This window comes from Camelina sativa, chromosome 2 (genome assembly GCF_000633955.1).
Source record: "Camelina sativa cultivar DH55 chromosome 2, Cs, whole genome shotgun sequence".
Lineage (NCBI taxonomy): Eukaryota > Viridiplantae > Streptophyta > Magnoliopsida > Brassicales > Brassicaceae > Camelina > Camelina sativa.
In genome coordinates, this window is record NC_025686.1 from 8,593,497 (window position 1) to 8,616,359 (window position 22,863).

Here is a 22,863-nt window from a genome sequence, read left to right on the forward strand (position 1 = left end):
TAGACGTAAGGCGGGGGTGGTGGAGACTTGTAAACATATGGAGGAGGTGGTGGCGAGCTGTAGACATAAGGAGGTGGTGGTGGGGATTTGTAAACATATGGAGGAGGTGGTGGGGAGCTATAGACGTAAGGAGGTGGTATTGGAGACTTGTAAACATATGGAGGAGGTGGTGGGGAGCTGTATACGTAAGGAGGTGGTGGTGGAGACTTGTAAACATATGGAGGAGGTGGTGGAGAGCTATAGACGTAAGGCGGGGGTGGTGGAGACTTGTAAACATATGGAAGAGGTGGTGGCGAGCTGTAGACATAAGGAGGTGGTGGTGGGGACTTGTAAACATATGGAGGAGGTGGTGGGGAGCTATAGACGTAAGGCGGGGGTGGTGGAGACTTGTAAACATATGGAGGAGGTGGTGGGGAGCTGTAGACATAAGGAGGTGGTGGTGGGGATTTGTAAACATATGGAGGAGGTGGTGGGGAGCTATAGACGTAAGGTGGGGGTGGTGGAGACTTGTAAACATATGGAGTATATGGTGGAGAGTTATATACGTAAGGAGGAGGTGGTGATGGATAATTGTAGACGTATGGTGGTGGTGATGGTGGAGAGTATGTGTACTGAGCACTTGTATGAGCAGCAATGGCGTACAAGGCCAGAACCAACATAAGAAGAGATGGCCAATTACTAGGATTGGCCATGTTGATTGAATTCGTGTGCTCTTGTTCTAGACTTAGCTTTTGTTAGTATGATTCTTACTTCGAAACCGATCAGTTGTTGAATGAATTGTAATCTAAAGAAGGTAGTTTATATATAGCACACATTGCGACAACTAGAATATTTGTTTACAAAAGTTTATGAAAGCGTCTAACTAGAGAAATTATATTGTTTAATAAGTCAAATTAGTTTATGCTGATTTTGTCTAAATGTAAAGAAAAAGCCGAGAAGAATATGTCTTTGGTAAACCTCTTACCATAATTTAAATTTGAATATCTAGACTTTGAACTTGTCAGTTTTAATTCGACGTCATTTTTTAAAAGAAAATTTCATTCAGAATTCTCTATCACTGAATTTGTATAACTCTAGTTCTATATTGCATCTTGGAGATTTATATATGGATGTTGTCATGAATCATAATTTTCAGCTTTTCTTTTGAGTTAATTTGCCAAATGTTGATAACTTCGTTAACATATTATTTCGTTATGTCATATGTGTATACAACTGCCCATTTTCAAATATATATTTACTGAAAATATTACCTTACCCTAACGTTGATATGTTTTTTTATTATGTCCTCTTCGTATTTCAATCATCTTATGTCTATCGTACATTATATGGACCTTTTCTTTAGTTTTTTCTGTTTTCTTATTCTTTATTCATCTTTGAACCAAAAAAAAGTATACTAATATTATTTGTGAAAGCAATTGTATTAACAATCATACATGACATGTCAATTTCTACGGAGTTGGGTGAAAATTGTTCATTGTGAGGGTCAGTCATGCTCAACTGCCACATTGTGTAGGATAGAAAAATTGACCATTAGGGAGCAAACAAAGCTATATTCATGTATATGTCTAGTGAAGGATCCATCCCTTTGACCGTTCCTCGAATGCGACCTTTCATTTAAAACTATACGATTAAGAAATTTTATTAGAGGATTGAAAAAGATATGTTCTCCAAAAAAATATTGAAGGTCAAGTTGTAATGAATCATCTATCTTAACTGGAGTACAAATTTGTGTCACTATTTTTCCTTTTATTCGGGTCGAGTTGTTTTAAATCTAAACCGATTAGACTAATCGGATCCTCTCTATACATTCTTTACGGATCGGGTCAAAATCGGAATATATAACCCGAATTATATTTTCGGATCTTTTTTAATATTCTCTTTTGTTACCATATTCTTTTTTTGTAAAGCAACTAGATAGACATCCGCGGTACACCGTGGGGCTATTTTTTAGTTTAGGTACACATAAAATAAATGACTAATTTATTTGTCTATATATGTAAATAATTAATTTTATATTTTTAAAGTTTTTAAATTTATAAAGTCTAATATACTGTCTAATTTATATTGTATGTATTGATTTTGTGACCGCGGGTTAATAATTGAAAATATCATTATTTAGCATATGTATAATTCTATTGGATAAACTATTAGTCTTTTTTTTTGTTTCTTTGTATTTGTATTTACAATGTAGTTTAAATATAATTTAAATACTATTGTTTTAAATAATTAGATGAGTTTACCATAATTTGACATCCATATTTTTGTGTGGGCAATAGTTTTTTTTTGTTCATATAAATATCTGTTAGATTTTGCAATATTTGTTGAAATGTACATTTTTTCATTTAGTAAAGAAGACTTAAATCGAAAATACTAATGGACCAGGAAAATTGAATCCAAAAAATTAACGTTGATGGGTTTTAGTAATGTCCAGGCCTATTGTTATTTATTTTTTGCTTCACCAAAACAATTTACGGTGGCAAAAAAAAAACAAAAAAAACAACAACAGAAAAACGTAAAAAAAAAAGAAGGTTGTCTCGAGAGCAAAAGTTGATTCGACAACAGAGATCAGATTCAGTCGACGATGGATCAGACAACCTCTATTTTTGAATTGTAAAACCCAGAGTAAGATCCATCATCAATCTGTCTTAATGGAGTTCCCGATGTCGTCTTCAATTAATAAGTGAGGTAATCTTCTAAATACTGTTTAGATTCCGATATATTCTTTCTATTTCTGATTATAGCTCAGAAACTGTAAAGATTCCTGCTTGACTTGTTCTTTTATGTCTGATTCCAGCGTTTTAGTAGAGCTTGAAAATCTATAGAAGAATATGGGTATTCTTTAAAAGGTTAGAATCTGAATCTAAATCCGTGTTTTTTTTTGTTGTTGTTTACATCTTCTAATGTTTAGATTTATATTGAAGTTAATGTTTCTCATAATTTTGTGCTTTTTGAAAAAATCATGAACTCAAATGACGAACACTTAACCAAAGATAAGTAATGATACCCATTTCTTTATTTGTAAATACCTATGACTTATCTATCCAAAAACTCTAATCTTTTATTTTACCTGGTCAGGGTTAAATTACTTTCAATAAGAGGAAGTCTAGAGACAACAATTGGATTGAAGTTTGGCCTAAAACTTACCATATAGTTTTGGATTTCTTTTTCCTTGCAAGTAGGGAAAAATTTCTTCTACAATGGATCACTAAGGTAATATCTCTATTGTAAAAATTGTGTCTCAATCAAAAATAATAATGATTGTGTTTAATAATTTATGATAATGAAAGTAAACTGCCGGTTGAATCTGTGTCTAGAAACAAAAAAAAAAAAGCAAAATATTGTTTTATATCAGTCCTAACAATCAGTTCTGATATGCTTCCTTCATGAGTCTCGAATCAGTGGCCTTATTGATAATGAGGCACCTGCATTTATAAAAAGAATCACAATTATATGAAAACTATTGTTCTTTGTGTTTCCAACGAATAAATGTTATAGCTACTAATATAAGATATGTAAAGTTTATCTTCGAAGAAGTAGATGACTCAGTGTATGTTTTGGAAAACCTCCTTGAAAACAACATTAGTTGTCTGCTTCTGAATCTTTCCCTCTTTGTTTAGTATTAGTATTCTCAAACCTTTTTTTGATGTCATCCTAGACAATGCCACATAAAGTTGGCCATGAGAGAACACACGTTTAGGCAAGTAAAGTCCTACTTTCTCTAGAGACTGTCCCTGACTCTTATTGATGGTCATAGCAAATGCAACAAATAGTGGAAACTGTCTTCTACGCATCTTGAATGGGAGTTTAGTATCTGAAGGTGTTAGATTTATCTTAGGGATTAAAACTATCTCACCACTTCTGTCACCTGTTATTACTCTAGCTTCGACAATGTGATTAGCTAGTCCCATAATCTTCGTTTTAGGTGACTATTATTTATAGGGAAACAGATTAGGTCATATAACACATTTGTTAAGATATCAAAAAGATATGATGAAGCGAGTAATTAGGGAGATAATTATGTGTTTTGTTTTTTTATGGTATCTTTATGGGATATGTTATATTCTAAAATTTAATTCTATTTAGGTTGATTGATTTAGATATTGTGTAATTGTTGATAACAGATTTTGTAAATCAAGCAGTTTAAACAGAAATCTCGGAGAAGAACATAGTGGAAGAGAATAAAAATCTGTGTATTAAATTGTTGAAGATAAACAATTGTCAACTTTATATTTATGGGTTATGTAATTTTATAAAGGATGGGCTTGGGCTAGTCCAAACGATTGTTTTGAAAATATTTTCGGATTGTAATCGTGGAGCCCAAATTTCCATTTTTACTAATAAAGACAGTGGCAGTGTTGGAAATAAGTTAGAACTTGAGGAATTATTTCAAAAATGTTTCTGAAAAATGTATATATAGATGCAATGAAAAATTCACATTAAATGTAAACTTTAAAATCGTCCTATAAATAAGGGAAATTGTTAATAGTATATAAGAATTAACGTGCGTCCTATAAATAAGGAATGTGCCTTTTATAAATAAGGGAAGATATGAATTCATGATTTTCATGGTATTCAATCGGAATCCACAAAACCATATAACAATTATATCGTTTCTGAGCGATAAATCCGGTTATGGTATGGTTTATATAAAGAAGGAAGAAAAAAAATGACGATTTAGTGCTAACATAATGTCATTAAATCAAAATAATATATATTTATTCTCTATTGAATATTCATAAAATTGCTAAAATACAGTAATAGAAACTAATTAGTACACCTACACGACACTTTAATGGGATATTCTTTATCTACATACTGAATGCTCAATTCGATATCACACCAAATTCTATCATCACCAAAAAAATCTATAAATAACGTGTGAATAGAGAGACCCAAAATGTCCAATGGTAAGATTTTTGTACACTAATTATATTGGCATCTACAATGGTAATATACATATAAATTATTATTTTTGCTATACTATAAACTAAATAATTTTGTTTCTTTTTTGTAGATGTGCTTGGCCAAATCGTTAATAATGGGAGATGCAAATGCTAGATTTGAACAACAATCCAAGCTTTAATATTAAAAGATTAAAAGTGTTTTTGATAGACTGTTTTTTTTGAACAAACTGTAAGTTTAATAGACTTTAATACTTTTTGGTATAGTAACGAGAGATAGAGATTGTCGTCTACCTTGTGGGAGATATTTATTGAATAGATCTTTGATATTTTCATGCTGCTAACGAAATTATGAATCAATTTTGTATAAATTCTATATCTTTGAGTTATTTTATTTTAACTTTTACTATATATTGTCTTCTTCGTTTTTTTAGTCAGTTTTCCTTTGTAACAAAATCGAATATATATACATATAGAAAATTTAAACTTTCATAAAACATGGTTATTTGATGTAACGGGTTAATATCATAAAGCATTGGTTAAATCGTCATTACTTATTTTGTTAATACCATCAACATTTACAATAAATTTAACTCACATAATTTGGGTAATGACTTGTATTAAGTCTTACAAATATCAATATATTAACAGATATAAATGTATTTTACTCATACATTATTTTAGTAAATCTAAAATTTATTATACTAAAAATACACATATAGTACTTATAGTTCTTTCAAATCTAAAACATATACATTCAATAACAATTACAACTCTTTATTGTAAATAAATCAGAATCTATAACACCGCAACATCTATATAAAAAACAAAGAAATCAAACATTATATAACACAAAATCATAAAATTTATAAATAAAAATATAAAATAATATTTGTCCCGTGGTGTACCACTGGTAAATCCTAGTTGAGTTAACAAAAAAAGAAACACAATCTAACAGAAGGAAAAATAGTTTTAGTCTTTTTTTTTTCTTCTTTCTTTGAACTACCGGAGAAATAATTTTAGTCTATTATGCTATGTTGAAAAGTAACCTAATGTCTGTCTAATCGACCGTTTAGTAAAGATTATCGTAGAAATGTGTTGGTGTTGGGTTTCGCTGGTCGTGGGCCCAAAAAAAGGCCCGTGAGAAACCGGAAGTCATATCAGTAAGTGGGCCAAGCAAGGGCTCGTGAAGGGATTTCGGCTGTTTGGTGAGGTCAATCCGACGATGAGGTCTGGAAGTCGCGGTCAAGATCATAGGCGGGAATATAGGAGGATATCGAGGAGGCGTTGTGCTGGGTTCTAGTTTAAATATTCGGCACTTGTAAACGAAAAGGGCATACAATTATTTACGATTGAACACAGAAAATCAATAGACAAAATCCAGTTCGCTTGTTCTTCTTAGTTCTTATTGATTTGTACCGAAAGTTTGCTCAGATCTTATTTCTTTAAATCAAACTTCTAGTTGTTGTTTCTGATATCAACAATTTAGCGCCGCCTGTGGGGACTTAGGTCTTTCTATCCTCAAAAATCGATTACTTTGAAGAAATCAAGGCGAAATGGATCCATCCACAACTAGTACGATCATGTCGGAAACCGCTTCACCAACGACAAACAACGGGTCAATCCCCAACAGTGCTCCTTCTCAGGGTACGCATGTTCCAGACCAGTCCGATCACGAGGTCTCAAATCTAGTCAGACCCGGAACAGGCTAGTCGCTCGACGACGATCACACACTGAATGAGAACATCTCGGGCGGCTCGGATCTCACACATCACAGATCCGTTTCAGCTCAGGATCTCGGTAGCACGAACCCAGGGGTCCCCGCCGGGATTACTCCCACGATTCCCGTGATCCCAATGGGAAACAGAAATCAGTCTCGGGTGTGGACTCGTTCAGAGAATAACGGAACGAACCGACCCGGACAGTGCCAAGCACCGATGTCCTCCTCCAGGATTCCCAGCGGGAACGATCTTTCTGAGATTCGAGGAATGCTTGCCGTCTTGATTGACAAGACTCAAAGCCAAGATGCAACAAATCGGGCCCTCATGAACAGGATCGAACAACACGAGCAAGAACTCGCGTCTCGCGCAAATCTCGACCTCAATCTGGGCCCCAATTACCCTTCGGGGATATATTTAACCGATCCCAAGGAAAGAGCGCTTACTCGGACACGTCTCGATTTCGAGACAGTCCACGTCACCCCACCCGGGATCAGAATGTTACCCGTGTTCGCGCCCTCGGAGAATAAAGGAGCTCCAAGCTTGTCAGCCCTAAATGGTAATGCGAGCTCACGACCTGATGAGCATCCCTCAACCGGATACATCGGATCAGCCGTGCACGCCATCGGTACCCCAGGAGCTTCCGAGAACTCCTCAGCAAGATTGAATCCGGCTTTGACCGAAGAATTTGGGGGCGAGGCACCACGGGCGATGTCGATCGGCGGTCTCGGTCTCCCCAGACCTCCAAGGAGTGACGCAATCAGCGCTCAGTTCCTCACCGAATACATAAATAAAGCAAGCGCCGAGATGGCTCAAATCCGCTCCAAAGTGCATTTAGCCACAAGCGCAGCCCCGGACATCGATCTTGTCATTGCCGAAACAAGGTGCACCCCTTTCACTGACCGGATAACGAACGTTCGGCTTCGTGACGTGGGTAAGCTTCGTCTGCCCGAATACGTAGGTGCGTCGGATCCCGGAGCACACCTCCGAGCTTTTAGACTTGCAATAACCAAAGCTTACCTCACCGATGATGAGTGTGAGGCCGGTTACTGCCGCTATTTCGCCGAGAATCTAGTAGGACCGGCATTAGAGTGGTTCGCTTCTTTGGAATCTAATTCCATTGACAGTTTCGACCAGCTCGCCTCAGCATTCTTGAAACAATATTCGGTCTTCTTCCAAGCTAAGGTGACCAAATCAGACCTTTGGCTTCTAGTCCAAGGAAAAGATGAATCGCTCCGCGAGTACATCACTCGCTTCAAGTCAACCAAGGCCAGGATAGCCAATTTGAACGACGAGGTCGCCCTAGCGGCCCTTCGGCATGGCCTATGGTATACTTCGAAATTCCGAGAAGAGCTCACCATCTGACAACCACCGTCGCTTGATGATGCGCTCCACAGGTCAATTAATTTTGCCCGAGCCGAAGAAGAGCAAGCCGCTATGGCCAAGATCCATAAGTTGGGAAAGGCACCGTTCAACCCTTCCAAAAAGACTTTCCGGAAGGAACCATTCGAGTCTGGTCTACATGCTTTCGCGGTTGATTCTGCGCCGAGGACCAAGAACCCGAACTTGAACTCTAAAGCGCTCCGAGTTGAGTAGTGGGATAGCCTTTATTTCCGCGTGAGGTTGAGGAGCAGCAGGGCGCTGTTTGTTTTGGTGAAGTTGAGTTAGATTCGTTATTGACAAGGAGGTGTTCGAGGGGTTAGAATTGACCTAGGTTGGGTAGCGAGGTTGTTTCAACGCCGCATGTGGTGCATGAGGGCGTTCTTGTTGTTTTTCTGTTTTGTTTTTGAACTGTCTTTATTAATCTTGTGATTGGCAAGAGTTATTAAACGTTGAGGTAATGGGCTGATCATAAACGCGAAAAATTACATTGAAGAGGTGGCTGCGCTCGGGGGATCGAGCTGCCTACGTACCCCGTAAAGGGATCAAGCAAGATCGTAGTTTGGTTATTATCGATACTTACTAGAACTATTTCTTGAGGTTCATGACGTTCCATGGTCTGAGCTCGGCTTTTCCGTTGCTCTTGTCTTCGAGGCGATATACGCCGTTACGGATGACTTCGGTGATACGGAAGGATCCTTCCCATTTGGTTCCCATTTTCCCAACATTCTTCTCCTTTATGTGATCAAACATCTTACGGAGCACTCGATCCCCGATGACGAAACGTCGAGGCCGGATCTTCGAGTTATAGAAGCGGGCAATGGCATTTTGGTAGTTTTGAACTCGCACTTAGGCTTGTTCTCTTTTCTCGTTGATGATGGCGAGGTTGTCACGTAGTGCTTCGCTGTTCGTCTCCTCGTTTTCGGGGGAGACAACTCGGCGGATACTGCCCACGGTACCTTCTGCCAGTATGACGGCTTCGATCCCATAGACTATGGAGAAAGCGGTTTGCCTGTGCTACCACGTGGTGTAGTTAGAGTGGCCCAAAGTACTCCGGGGTGCTGAGCATCCCAACCTGACTTTGCGGTGGTGAGACGGCGCTTGAGGCTGTGCAAGATTAATTTGTTGGCGGCCTTGGCCTGCCCGTTTCCTTGGGAATACCGGGGAGTAGATGGCGTTAACCGTATACCCCAGTCGTCGCAAAAAATTTGAACCACGGAGGACACCAGGTTTGTTCCGTTGTTAGTTACGATTTTGTAGGGGATTCCGTGTCGGCATACCACGTTTTTCTAGAGGAAATCCTTCACGTGCTCCAACTTGATGGATTGGTAGGATTCGGCCTAGATACATCTAGTGAAGTAATCGGTTCAACCAATAGGTTAGTAACACGCCGCTTTCCCGACTGCTCGAGAGGTCCAATAGCGTCCATTGACCATCGCATGAAGGGGTAAGGAGCGGAGACCGAGCTCATCAGCTCAGCGGGCTGGTTGATCAAGGGTGCATGACGTTGGCACGGGTCACATTTTTTGGCGTGTTCATCGCAGTCCGCGAGCATGGTTGGCCAGAATATCCCTGCCGTTTTATTCTAAGGGCAAGTGATCGCCCTCCGAAATGATTCCCACAAGGGCCCTCATGAGCCTCTTTCATGATGTTGAAGGTTTCATTCCCGTGTACGCACCTGAGGTAAGGTCCGGAGATGCACCGCTTATACAGCTCTTTGCCGATGATGCAAAACCTTGCGCTTTGAGCCTTGAGCTTACGCAGTTACCATTGGTCCTTGGGGGTGGTTCCGTTCACGATATAATCGTGAATCAGGATCCGCTAATCCGTTTCCGGTTCTGTTTCCTGCTCGTCTCCGGAGATAAGCTCATCTAAGAACTCGTCATCCTAGTCAGGTGCCTGTTCGGGTCCTTCCCTGTGAGGGCCGGTTCCGACCTTGACTTGGTGGATGCTTTGAGCTTTAACGGGGATAGTGATGCTAGGTTCATCTATGCCTTCGACGGGTATGACTCGTTTGACCAAGGGGTCAGAGGTGGAGGCCAGCGCGGCAAGGGTGTCCGCGGCTGAGCTCTCTCCCCGAGGAATTTTGGTGAGTTTGAATGATGATAATTGCTCTGCCATCAACCAAACGATTCAGAAGTAAGCGTCCATTCGTTCACAATTTGTGTCGTAGTTTCCGTGATACTGACTGGTGACGAGCTGCGAGTCACTGAATGCAGCAAGCTCTTTCACTCCTACACCTAATGCCAACCGGAGTCTGGCTATTAGGGCTTCATACTCGGCCTAATTGTTTGAGGCCACAAACCCGAGACGGAAGGATTGTTCCATGATTTCGTTGGTCGGGGATACGAGTCGGATTCCGATCCCGTAACCCTGCCTGGATGATGCTCCATCCGCATACAGCGACCACCTCTTGGAGCGGTTTTCGGTGCAATCGTTAGTTGCGGCAAGTTTGATTACGAAGTCAGCAAGGACCTGTGCTATAGTAGGTCCGAGGTCGGTACTCGATATCGTATTCGCTGAGTTCGATAGCCCATTTGGCTAGTCTGCCGGATTGGCTGGGACTGTGGAGGATCGTTCGAATGGGCTGAGACGTCATCACCACGATCGTGTGTGATTGGAAATAGGGGCGTAGCTTGCGGGCCGACATCACGACCGCTAGGGCTAGTTTTTCCATGGCGGGGTACCGCGTTTCAGCAAGAACACGGGTTTTGCTAACGTAGTAAATTGGTTTATGCTCTCCCTCGTGTTTCCGCACCAGTACCCCGCTTACTGCGGAGTCGGAGACGGCAATGTAGAGGAAAAAGTGCTCCCCATCCGCTGGTTTCGACAGGACGGGGGGTTCGGTGAGGTACTTTTTCAGTTCTTGGAATGCTTCCTCACACTTGTCATCCCATTCAAATTTTCAGTTACCTTTCAGCAACTGGTAAAATGGGAGGCAACGGTTCGTAGATCGCGCGATAAATTGGTGTAGGGCGGCTATCCGCCCTGTGAGTCTTTGTACCTCCCGAGTTGTCTTTGGCGAAGGCATCTCGAGGAAGGTCGCGATTTGTTTTGGATTCGCTTTGATCCCGGGTTTCGTGACCAGATACCTCAGGAATTCGCCGGATGCGACGCCGAACGTGCATTTGGTCGGGTTGAGCTTCATCCTGTATTGGTTCAGTATTTTGAAACATTCTTTGAGCTGGGAGACGTGATCCTGTTCACGCATTGACTTGACGAGCATATCATCAATATACACCTCCATGGTCTTCCCAAGGTGTTCGGCGAACATCTTGTTGACTAACATTAGGTAGGTTGCTCCGGCGTTTTTAAGTCCGAAAGGCATTACTTTGTAGCAGTAAGTGCCTCGATCTGTAATAAAAGTGGTTTTTTCTTGGTCGGCGGGATCCATCAGAATCTGATTATACCCTGAGAAGGCGTCCATAAAGGACAGAACCTCGTGACCGGCGGTTGCTTCGACCAGTCGGTTGATATAAGGAAGAGGGTAGTTGTCCTTCGGAGAAGCTTTGTTAAGGTCTTTGAAGTTTAGACTACTACGGGGTTGGCTAACCATTCGGCGTACTGGACCTCGCGGATAGACCCCATCTTCAGCAGTCGGTCCACCTCATCGTTTACTGCTTTCGCCCTTTTGGGACTGAGCTTGCGACACTTTTGTTTTATCAGTTTGTAGGTGAGATCGACGTTAAGCTGATGAGACGTAACACTAATGTCGATTCCCTTCATGTCCGAAGACGACCAAGCAAAGGTGTCGTGGTTCTGACCCAAGAATTGGATCAAGTCCTTTCTTGTATTGGTTTTAAGATCGGCCCCGATCCCAACACATCGTTCCGGATGTCCTTCCATAATCGAGACTTGGTCGACCTTGGTCATTATGGGTCAGGCGAGGTGGGGTCTTTGCGACTAACGAGCTGACAAGTTGACGAGTTTCAAATTCGTCAGCGTTCATTAATTGCTATTGAGCGGACTGCTTAATTAAGTCGTAGCCGCCTCTATAACATTGTCTTGAGGTGTGTTGACTACCATAGATGGTTGTGATCCCGCCCCGAGATGGGAACTTAACGCATTGGTGGTACGTCGATGGGACCGCCTTCATTCCGTACAACCAAGGTCTGCCGAGAATGGTGTTGAAGGGCACGGGACGGTCGACGACCACAAAGTCAACGAGGCGCCGTACCCCCCGGGCTTCTACTATAAGTGTAATGGTGCCCTTGCCTAAGGTTGTATCGCCGGCGAACCTGGTGAGTGGAGTTTTGGCTCCTTTCAGCTTGGAGTCGGGGTAGCCCATCCGTTTAAAAGCGTTGTAAAATAAGAGATCGACTGAGCTCCCAGTATCAATCATTATTCGAGAGAGCTCGCATCCTCTGACATCTAATCTCACTATTAGAGCGTTGTTGTGCGGTTTATCTCGGCCTCATCGGTTCTTTCACGCTTCGCGGTGGCTTCCTTGGTGTTTGCATTGGCTTCTCTCACTTTTTCTCCCTTTTTTTCGAGGTCAATTTCACTGAGCTCTCATGCTTCATGGTTTCGTGCGAGGAGGCACCCCACCGTTCTGCACTCTTCAGTTGAGTGACCACGTATTTTGTAGTACTTACAGAACTTCTCGGGGTCAAAGTTCAGGTTCTTGGTCCTCGGCGCAGAATCAACCGCAAAAGCATGTACACCAGACTCGAATGGTTCCTTACAGAGAGTCTTTTTGGAAGGGTTGAACGGTGCCTTTGCCGACTTATGGATCTCGGCCATAGCGGCTTGCTCTTCTTCGGCTCGGGCAAAATTAATTGACCTGTGGAGCGCATCATAAAGTGACAGTGGTTGTCGGACGGTGAGCTCTTCTCGGAATTTCGAAGTATACCATAGGCCATGCCGAAGGGCCGCTAGGGCGACCTCGTCGTTCAATTTGGCTATCCTGGTCTTGGTTGACTTCAAGCGAGTGATGTACTCGCGGAGCGACTCATCTTTTCCTTGGACTAGAAGCCAAAGGTCTGATTCGGTCACCTTAGCTTGGAAGAAGACCGAATATTGTTTCAAGAATGCTGAGGCGAGCTGGTCGAAACTGTCAATGGAATTAGATTCCAAAAAAGCGAACCCCTCTAATGCCGGTCCTACTAGATTCTCGGCAAAATAGCGGCAGTAACCGGCCTCACACTCATCATCGGTGAGGTAAGCTTTGGTTATTGCAAGTCTGAAAGATTGGAGGTGTGCTCCAGGATCCGACGCACCTGCATATTCGGGCAGACGAAGCTTACCCACGTCACGAAGGCAACCTTTCGCTATTCGGTCAGTGAATGGGGTGCGTCTTGTTTCGGCGATGACATGATCAATGTCCGGGGCTGCGCTTGTGGCTAAATGCACTTTGGAGCGGATTTGAGCCATCTCGGCGCTTGCTTTATTTATGTATTCGGTGAGGAACTGAGCACTGATTGTGTCGCTCCTTGGAGATCCGGGGAGACCGAGACTGCCGATCGACATTGCCAGTGGTGCCCCGCCCCTGAATTCTTCGGTCTGAGCCGGATTCAAACTTGCTGAGGAATTCTCGGGAGCTCCTAGGGTGCCGATGGCGTGCTCGGCTGATCCGACGTATCCGGTTGAGGGATGCTCATCAGGCCGTGAGCTCGCGTTACCATTTAGGGCTGACGAGCTTGGAGCTCCGTTATTCTCCGAGGGCGCAAACACGGGAAACGTTCTGATCCCGGGTGGGGTGATGTGGACTGTCTCGAAATCGAGACGTTTCCGAGGAAGCGCTCTCTCCATGGGATTGATTAAAACTATCCCCGAAGGGTAAGTGGTGCCCCGATTGAGGTCGAGATTTGCGTGAGACACGAGTTCTTGCTCGTGTCGTTCGATCCTGTTCATGAGGGCCCGATTTGTCGCATCTTGGCTTTGAGTCTTGTCGATCAAGACGGCGAGCATTCCTTGAATCTCAGAAAGATCGTTCCCGCTGGGAATCCCGGAGGAGGACATCGGCGCTTGGTGATATGCTCAAATTTAACCATGAACTACTCTCTCAAATTAAGAGATCAATTGTAGTACTTAGGGATCGAATCCACAAGAACTCTAGATTCACACAATAGACTTATTATTCTTTTAATTATGCTAAACCAAAATTGTAATTTAAATAGCAATGCAAAACAGAAAATAAAAGTGTTGTTAATCAATAGGAATAAACGCTAGGCCTAGGGAAATTCTCAGGAAATCATGGAAAATCATATCAATTAATTAAGTAAGCAGGATTCAACAATTAAACACCGTTCTTGAACTCTAAACACAATTATAAAATAAATCAGTTCTCACTGCAAATATTATCTAAATTTAAAACCAAAAAATCCAAATCTCTTTGCAAAATTCAAGTTAAAAATCAGCAATAAAATCAAGTTTAGATAAGTTCACAAAATTACTAAATCAAATCTCTTTGCAAGAAGTAATTTTGCTCACCAAATGTTTTATCAGGAAAATCAATTATATTCTCATATCAATCAATAATCCTAAGATCTAAATGCAGATGACTAATCAAAGATCTAGCATTAAGAACAACCTATGGTGAAGAACAAGAAAGATAATGAATCCTAGATTAACAGATCTAATAATCCATGAAATTCCTAATGAGAAACCCTAAACCTAATAAGCAGATCTACTCAGACATAATTGTAAGAACACAAATCATGAATAAAATAGATAGCATTAAGAGATTAAAGGGAGAAGAAAAGGAGTTCTGAATCTTCTCTGAAGGAGTCTTGATTCTTCTCTCCAAAAACTCTCTAAAAATCTCTCAGGGTTTTGTTCTCAAAAGTTGCAGGGAAAAATAGAGCTTAGGTCTAAACAATGACCATAAAAATCCTATTTATATTCCTAAACACGTCCAGGGACCAATGATGCAAATATGGAAGACTTTGGGGCAACTTTGTAAATCTTCAAAAACTTGTGGGAAAACTTCCAATTTCTTCTTTTGGCTCTGCATCGATCGACACTATCAATGCATCGATCGATGCATCATCTAAATTCGTCTCCCAACTGCCTCAATGCTTGATTATGCTCCAAATCCTCCTATTTAGCTCCATTAAGCTCCCATCCATGCTAAATCCTATAAAGACTCAAAAAGACTCTAAAAACACCAAAAAGACTCTATAGATAAGACTTATATCATGGCTAAAAACACCTAAAAACCATGATATATCACTTGGCGCTGTCCGGGTCGATTCGTTCCGTTATTCTCTGAACGAGTCCACACCCGGGACTGATTTCTGTTTCCCGTTGGGATCACGGGGATCGTGGGAGTAATCCCGGCGGCGACCCCTGGGTTTGTGCTACCGAGATCCTGAGCTGAAACGGATCTGTGATGTGTGAGATCCGAGCCGCCCGAGATGTTCTTGTTTGGTGTGTGATCATCGTCGAGCGACTAGCCTGTCCCGGGTCTGACTGGATTTGAGACCTCGTGATCGGACTGGGCTGGAACATGCACACCCTGAGAAGGAGCACTGTTGGGGATTGACCTGTGGTTTGTCGCTGGTGAAGCGGTTTCCGGCATGATCGTACTAGCTGTGGATGGATCCATTTCACCTTGATTTCTTCAAAGTAGTCGATTTTTAAGGATAAAAAGACCTAAGTCCCCACAGGCGGCGCCAAATTGTTGATATTAGAAACAACAACTAGAAGTTTGATTTAAAGAAATAAGATCTGGGCAGACTTTCAGTACAAATCAATAAGAACTAAGAAGAACAAGCGAACTGGATTTTGTCTATTGATTTTCTGTGTTCAATCGTGAATAATTGTATGCCCTTTTCGTTTACAAGTGCCGAATTTTTAAACTAGAACCCAGCACAACTCCTCCTCGATATCCTCCTATATTCCCGCCTATGATCTTGACCGCGACCTCCGGACCTCATCGTCGGATTGACCTCACCAACCAGCCGAAATACCTTCATGGGCCCGTGCCCGGCCCACTTACTAATATGGCTTCTGGTTTCTCACGAGCCTTTCTTTGGGCCCATGACCATCGAAACCGAACACCAACAAACACAAAAAATCAATAGACAAAATCCAATTCGCTTGTTCTTTTTAGTTCTTATTGGTTTGTACCGAAAGTCTGCCCAGATCTTATTTCTTTAAATCAAACTTCTAGTTGTTGTTTCTGATATCAACAAAATGGATTAGCTTCTAAGGTGGAGTTGAAAAGCAACAACATCAATATTAATATGAAGAGCCAACGATCGGGCAATCGCTATAGGCCATCTCTCTTTCTTGGGATATTAGTGGGAGATGATTTTTATGCCATTGAGGTGATCATTGGATCGTAAGATTATCTTCAGTTTGATCGTCTACTCTTTTCGTTTCTTTTAGCTCTCCTTCGACCTTAATGGTAAAAATAATATTTATAGAACATTGTGATACTTCTAACCGGGTTCGTGAATCAGTTTATGTTTCCATATTAAGCATAGTCAAAATTGCATTCGGGCGGAAGATATCATCTTAGTTTTGAATGTCTAATTGTCTTAGCTTCTATATGTTATCTTAGAGCTGGGATAAGTAACCGAACCGAACCGTGGTTGTTCAGTTAGGTTTTGGTTATGGATCATCAACTGATCGACAATATTTGACACTTCGGTTAGTTCAAAAATTAATCAAAAATTTCGGTTAGTTCGATTCACTTTTCGGTTCATCAAAACATATATATTATTTTTAACCATATAATACCACAATTAAACCGGTTTTACAAACGAAACCAAATCAACCAAAATTATCTCAAAATCGGATTAAAAAAAAAAAAAAGTATGTTGGCATTTTAGTACATTTTGGAAACTTAATTAGTGTTTTAGTACAAACACTATTTATAATTGGCAAAATAGGTGAGAGAGTGTTTGTGTGTGAGTGTGTGTGAGATAGGAGAGTTATATAAGACCCATTTGTGAGATTGAAAAATTAGGATAATTATTTAAATAATTGTTAATATAATTTTTTTTTGGAAAACTTTTCAGATACAAAAAAAATCTATATTTTTTTCTTTATAATTTGATATGCATTTTGTTTAATAATTTTTAATTATATTCTATCATCTTTTTTACCCGTACACTTTATTAAGTGTACGGATGTCTGTACACATTATTAAGTGTACGGACTGTATACATTATTAAGTGTACGGATGTCTGTACACTTTATTAAATATACGGATATCTGTATATCTTATTCAGTGTACAGATGTCTCTATACATTATTAAGTGTATAGATGTAATGTTTACACTTAGTAATGTGTAGAAACATGTGTACACTTAATAAGGTGTGTAGATATCTGTACATTTAATAAGGTGTACCGACATCCGTACACTAAATTATGTGTAGGGATACAAAATTTGTAAAAAAATATTTAACATTATCAAATAAAATCATCAAACAAAATACATATTAATTATAAAAAAAAAAATATAGATTTTTATATATTTGAATTTTTTTTTTTAAAACATATTACCAAAATATTTGAATAAATATATTTTTCCATCATTTCTCTTTCTCTCTCACAATTCTATCTCACAAGTGGGACCCTGACTATTTTTTCAATTATAAATAGTACATGTACTAGTTTTCAAATTATGTTTTGAAAACGTACTAAAATGCCTAATATCCCAAAAAAAAATCATAATTCCGGTTTTCAAATTCAAAAGTGAAATTACGCGAGGAATCAAACCGAAATTTGTGGCAGTTAGTTTCGACAATATTTTCAAAACTCAAAAGAACCGAGGAAACTGAAGTCTCATAGCTCTCCTAATCATCTACCTAATTAACTCATAAAGAAGAAATAAAACAATGTGCATTAGTGGGTTGGTGAACCTAATTAACACAAAAACCCTTATACGGCGTGGCCGTATCCATTGCCGCTAATCTCAGCCGACTCTTCCAAAAACCAAAAATTACCATTATACCCCAAAAAATGGCAGAGCGTGTGTCTATCACACTCAACAACAACAACGGCAGCTTCCTCCTTTCTCCTCCTCCCAAATCCACCACAACCATGTCTTCTTCTCTCCGCACTACCACAGCTGCTTCTCGTCTCCTCCGCTCCTCCTCCTCCAGATCTACACTCACTCTCTCCGCTTCTACTTCTCTCTCATTCGCCAGATCTCTCGTCTCTTCTCCACTTCTCTCTTCTTCATCCTTCTCTCAGGTATGCTTCACTCTCTCTCTTCTAAATCGTAGCCTGATTTTGTCATATTCTATAATCTTACGACCTAATTTCGATTCATATCTGTTGGATTTCAGAAGAGAAGTCGAGTTGCGTCGGTGAATCGGAGCTTCAACTCCACTGCCGCTACGAAATGCTCAGCTTCTTCGGATCCTGATCAGTTGAAGAATGCTAGAGAAGACATCAAAGAGCTTCTCAACACCAAATTCTGCCATCCAATTTTGGTGCGTTTAAAAAAAAAAAAAAAAAAAAAAAAAAAAAAACTTCTCTGATTCCTAAGTAATTGCTACGTTTTATTGATTTTGATCTTTTATGTTTTTGCTGTGTTTGAATCAAAGGTTCGATTAGGGTGGCATGATGCTGGTACATACAACAAGAACATCAAGGAATGGCCACAGAGAGGTGGAGCTAATGGAAGTCTCAGATTCGATATTGAGCTTAAGCATGCTGCTAATGCCGGTAAATATCACTTTATACCCTATGCGTTAGTTAACATCTTTTTACACTTGTTTGTTTGCTTATAAGCGTTGTTTGTTGCTTTTATTATTAGGTCTTGTGAATGCTTTAAACTTGATTAAGGATATCAAAGAAAAATACTCTGGGATCACTTATGCTGACTTATTCCAATTGGCTAGTGCTACTGCTATTGAGGTGACTTTGATAATTCTGAAACCTAGTTCTAGTGGTTATGAAAACATTTACTATAAAGTTTTCGGAATATTCAGGAAGCTGGAGGACCTAAAATACCTATGAAATATGGAAGAGTTGATGCTTCTGGTCCTGAGGATTGTCCTGAAGAAGGAAGGCTCCCAGGTATATATAGTGTCTTTATTTAACGGCGTTGCTGGATGTTCGTTAGTTACATCAGTATATCTAAGATTTACTAATTATAGATGCTATATGTTTGTTCTGTAGATGCTGGTCCTCCTTCACCTGCTAATCATCTCAGAGAGGTTTTTTACAGAATGGGACTAGATGACAAGGTGATTGCGGTTGAATTTTTTTTGTGAGTTTATGAAAGATTAATAAAGAAAATATCTATATCAAAAGGCTTTTGTGACTGCAGGACATTGTTGCATTATCTGGTGCTCACACCTTGGGAAGATCTAGGCCAGAACGTAGTGGGTGGGGGAAGCCAGAGACGAAGTACACGGTATAATCCAGTTCTTAAATGTATTGTCAGATACGGTACTGCAAAACGTAAATGGAGTCGGAACATTTCGAATGTTTAGTTCTTACATGTGTAATTCTTTGCATTATAGAAAGAGGGACCTGGGGCACCAGGAGGACAGTCATGGACACCCGAGTGGCTGAAGTTTGACAATTCTTACTTCAAGGTTGCGTTTCAGAATTTAACTCTTTCTTCACACTTTTGTTATGAAAGTCTTGATTTTTCCCGTTTTAAATGTCTATTAATATAGTTATTGTAACAGGAAATCAAGGAAAAGAGAGATGAGGATCTCCTTGTCCTACCCACTGATGCTGCCATCTTTGAAGATTCTTCTTTCAAGGTAGAATAAAACACTGAGGTTAAAACATACATATCCATACTAAGAAACTTGTCGAATCTTGGCCTTTAAAACTGAACTTGCACTGCAATTGCAGGTATATGCTGAGAAGTATGCTGCAGATCAGGATGCATTCTTCAAGGATTACGCTGTAGCCCATGCGAAGCTCAGCAATCTTGGAGCACAATTTAACCCTCCTGAGGTTTGTAGTCCTTATATTTCTATCATTAGACCACCATCATTATGAAGATGATCTTAAAAGACATTAATCTTAAAAGACAGTAGTGCAGGGGCATAAGAACTGATCAGTATGAATCTTTTGTGTAGGGTATCGTTATCTAATGGGGCACCCAATTTGCTCGTCCAGTAAGCTATCTTCTTCTTAATATTTATTTTGCGGTGGTCATCGATCAAAAATTCCAAGTGTTCACAAGGTTTTTTTCTGTCTCTCTCTGGTTTTACCTCTTTCAAGCTGGACTTGTGATTTTAGAGAAACGTAGTTCAATAATGTCAAAGAAGAATAGGAACGAACCGAGGAAGTGATGTTGAGAAGCAACATGTGAGAAATTTGTCGGAGAACTTTTAGTTTTGCAGATATCTTTTGGTTGATTTTGTTTAGCCAAAAGTATTTTGATCGTTTTCATTTCAGGGTTCAATTGTCATAATGGTTTCGGGCTTTCTGATGTTTTCCTTGTAAGAAATTGCGGTAGCGATTATCCAAAATCCTTGCAAGTTTTGTTCTGGCACTGAATAAAATACTCATGTTATAGGTTTTTTTTTTTGGTTCAATCACTCATGGTATAGATTTAACTATTTAAGTATTTAAACTAAACACTAATCGAAGGGGAAAAGGGCCTATATCACATTCACCAATTCCAATCGTGTCTTTTTCTATACAAAATATTCAAGTAGCCTAACTGAACTTTAAATAAAGTACTTAATCAAAATTAAACTAAATAAAAACTAATTAACTATGAATTCTGGTGACTATAGATAGGGTTATTGGTTCATGGAGTTGAATAGATTTAGAAATCTAAACAAAAATCATGTGTAATTCAATCATTGATTTTAAAATAATGATCAAAATCATGTGTTATTGATTAAAATAGAAGGATTTAAAATCTAAGGATAAAACATGGTATTTCTAAATCTATTTATTTTGATTTTCATAATCAATAAGGATTTCAAATTCTGTACAGATTTACAAATCGATCAACTATTAAATCAATAATCAATCAAAATCCATTTATTTAAAAGTATTTGAAATAATCAACTGAATTTAAAAGTATTTATACATCGTTTCCTTTAAATCTCTTAATATTTAATGCCACAACCATAGCGTTTATTTTTATAAAAGTGTGTAAATTATTTTTCATATTGGAATATTGTTATAGGTTTAGGTAAATTCTTTTTCATATTTGGGTAAATATATTCTATAAAAATAGATGTAAAACAATTTATTAAGGTTACATACTAAAGACAAGAGAAAAAACTTTGACAATCATTTTTAAAAAAAATACTTTTATTTCGGAATAAAAATTTGGGAGCCTTCCTTCTATAGCAAAAAGGACCAAAATACAAAGAAAACATATTTCAGGAAAGATTCAGAGTTTTACAGTACGAACTATTTTGAATAATTTCCCCAACTCATATTAGCGTCCCTGGTGTTTACGGAAAGCTGGAAGAGTCATTTTTCTCCTCGAAGTGGAAGCAAGTTATTATGTTCAGCCATTTGGAAGATATGCCAGATTTACCGAGACGTGTCACAGACCGACGAGAAGACAAACATGTAGCTGATAGGCTTTAGCTAAAGGCCCGACTAGCAACCATCACAGCGGTCCGGTCCAAGCCTTCACGACGGTCCAGCAACTTCCTTCGCCGCCCTTTGTCATGCAAATAAGAAGAAAAGACGCTTTTGCCTTTCAAAACCCTAAGCCAAGCAAAACCCTATAAATACTCTTCTAAGCCCTAGGGTTTGAAGTGTGCCTTTATTGAGATTTCATTGGCTCTTCTTGTGATTGAAACCGCCTCCAGCAGCAGCTCTAGAGACGACCAGAGACTCCTTCACAGCTGTCGAAGCTCGTCCTCTTTCAGCTCCTCTTGGAAGCTATCGCCGTTCACCTTCGACACCACCAATCTCTACTCTTTCTAATATCTTTCATACTTTCATCGCTTTTTGGGAGACAATTTAATTTTGTGACAACTAGAAAAGTTTCCTTTGAATTCCTTTTTTTATTGAATCGTTTTTGATGCTATACTTTATAATATCAATGTCGTTTCTTTGTATCATGAGCGAGTAGTTTTCTTTGTTGGGTTTCATGGAGTGATTCAATGGGAATTCATGGTTCGTTTCTATTAGGTTGTTTGATCTTTATTTTCGGTTTCATATTAGAGTTTTTTGGGAAATCTTCATCTTAACGCATGTGCTTGAATTGATAACCAAATGCTGATCTAGAGAACGGGAGTGCTACTCGTGTTATCCTACTTCTCTGAACTAGTGTTATACCGAAACCTCGCGTCATGATCTGCATAAGTTGAGTTACAGAGTTTGGTGAATATATCAAACTCATTTTACTTGCTGGTTGACATGTGTTGTTGCATGCAAAGGTTAAGTAACAAAATATGAAGACTTTAGACTTTCATTCTATGATAATATGTTGTTAGTTCATTCTTGTTTCGTAGTTGAGAACCTAAACCGAGTGGCATTAGTTACTGTTCAATCTTGACACTTAATATTGCTTAGAACCATAAAAATCCTGAGATAACTCCCAAACACCTAACACTTTAGCCTTATTAGTTTAAACCAGTGTTCAAGAAAGCGCTAGGCGGTATCTGGGCGGTGACCCAACGCCTAGCGCCTAAAACGCTTAATCGGGGCCTAGACGGTTTTTAGGCGGTTTAAGCGTTTACAACATAAAACATTATATATATAAAATTATGTACAAATATATGTTAGAAAAATAAAAAAAATTATAAATTATAAACAAAATTAACAAAAATACATTTATTTAAGTTATGTTAACAACATATAAACATTTATAATTACGTATACAAATATAAAACTTAATAATTTAAATCTATATAGTTAAAAATCAAAAATAAATATTAAAATTAAATTAATGTAATTTTAAGCGGTTTAGGCGGTCATCTAGGCGTCTACTGAGCGCCTAGCGCCTAGACGGCGCCTA

General features: G+C 39.4%; 2 protein-coding genes and 1 long non-coding RNA gene across 5 annotated transcripts in view; 2 read left to right on the forward strand and 1 right to left on the reverse strand.

Moving 5' to 3' along the window:
* The window catches only part of LOC109126514 (extensin-3-like), a 5,557-nt gene extending 4,803 nt beyond the window's left edge, over window positions 1–754 (reverse strand). Inside the window, exon 1 of the mRNA XM_019230142.1 lies at window positions 6–754. Within this exon, the coding sequence (XP_019085687.1) occupies window positions 6–692 (687 nt within the window). The 5' untranslated portion in view covers window positions 693–754. The remainder of the gene's footprint in view (window positions 1–5) is intronic.
* Window positions 2,473–4,365, forward strand: LOC104720270. 3 transcript variants are annotated; one of them, XR_756734.1, is made up of 5 exons: window positions 2,473–2,685; window positions 2,795–2,846; window positions 2,991–2,994; window positions 3,076–3,210; window positions 4,122–4,365. It is a non-coding gene; the product is annotated as an uncharacterized LOC104720270 (long non-coding RNA). The 3 variants fall into 3 exon arrangements; XR_756732.1 differs by having other exon boundaries at window positions 2,991–3,210; XR_756733.1 differs by lacking the exon at window positions 2,991–2,994.
* On the forward strand, window positions 17,812–20,454 carry LOC104720283 (L-ascorbate peroxidase S, chloroplastic/mitochondrial). The gene is made up of 12 exons (XM_010438216.1): window positions 17,812–18,149; window positions 18,245–18,391; window positions 18,506–18,626; window positions 18,718–18,818; window positions 18,893–18,980; window positions 19,083–19,150; window positions 19,234–19,320; window positions 19,430–19,504; window positions 19,601–19,678; window positions 19,773–19,877; window positions 20,003–20,041; window positions 20,148–20,454. Exons 1-11 carry the CDS (start codon window positions 17,916–17,918, stop codon window positions 20,015–20,017), a joined length of 1,119 nt encoding a protein of 372 aa, XP_010436518.1. The 5' UTR covers window positions 17,812–17,915; the 3' UTR covers window positions 20,018–20,041; window positions 20,148–20,454.

Bases quoted from the DNA above. Each gene is read 5' to 3' on its own strand.
- LOC104720283 (XM_010438216.1), top strand. From the start codon at position 17,916: ATGGCAGAGCGTGTGTCTATCACACTCAACAACAACAACGGCAGCTTC. The intron at 18,392-18,505 runs GTGCGTTTAAAA...TTTGAATCAAAG, and splicing joins AATTCTGCCATCCAATTTTG to GTTCGATTAGGGTGGCATGA. The intron at 19,679-19,772 runs GTAGAATAAAAC...CTGCAATTGCAG, and splicing joins TTGAAGATTCTTCTTTCAAG to GTATATGCTGAGAAGTATGC.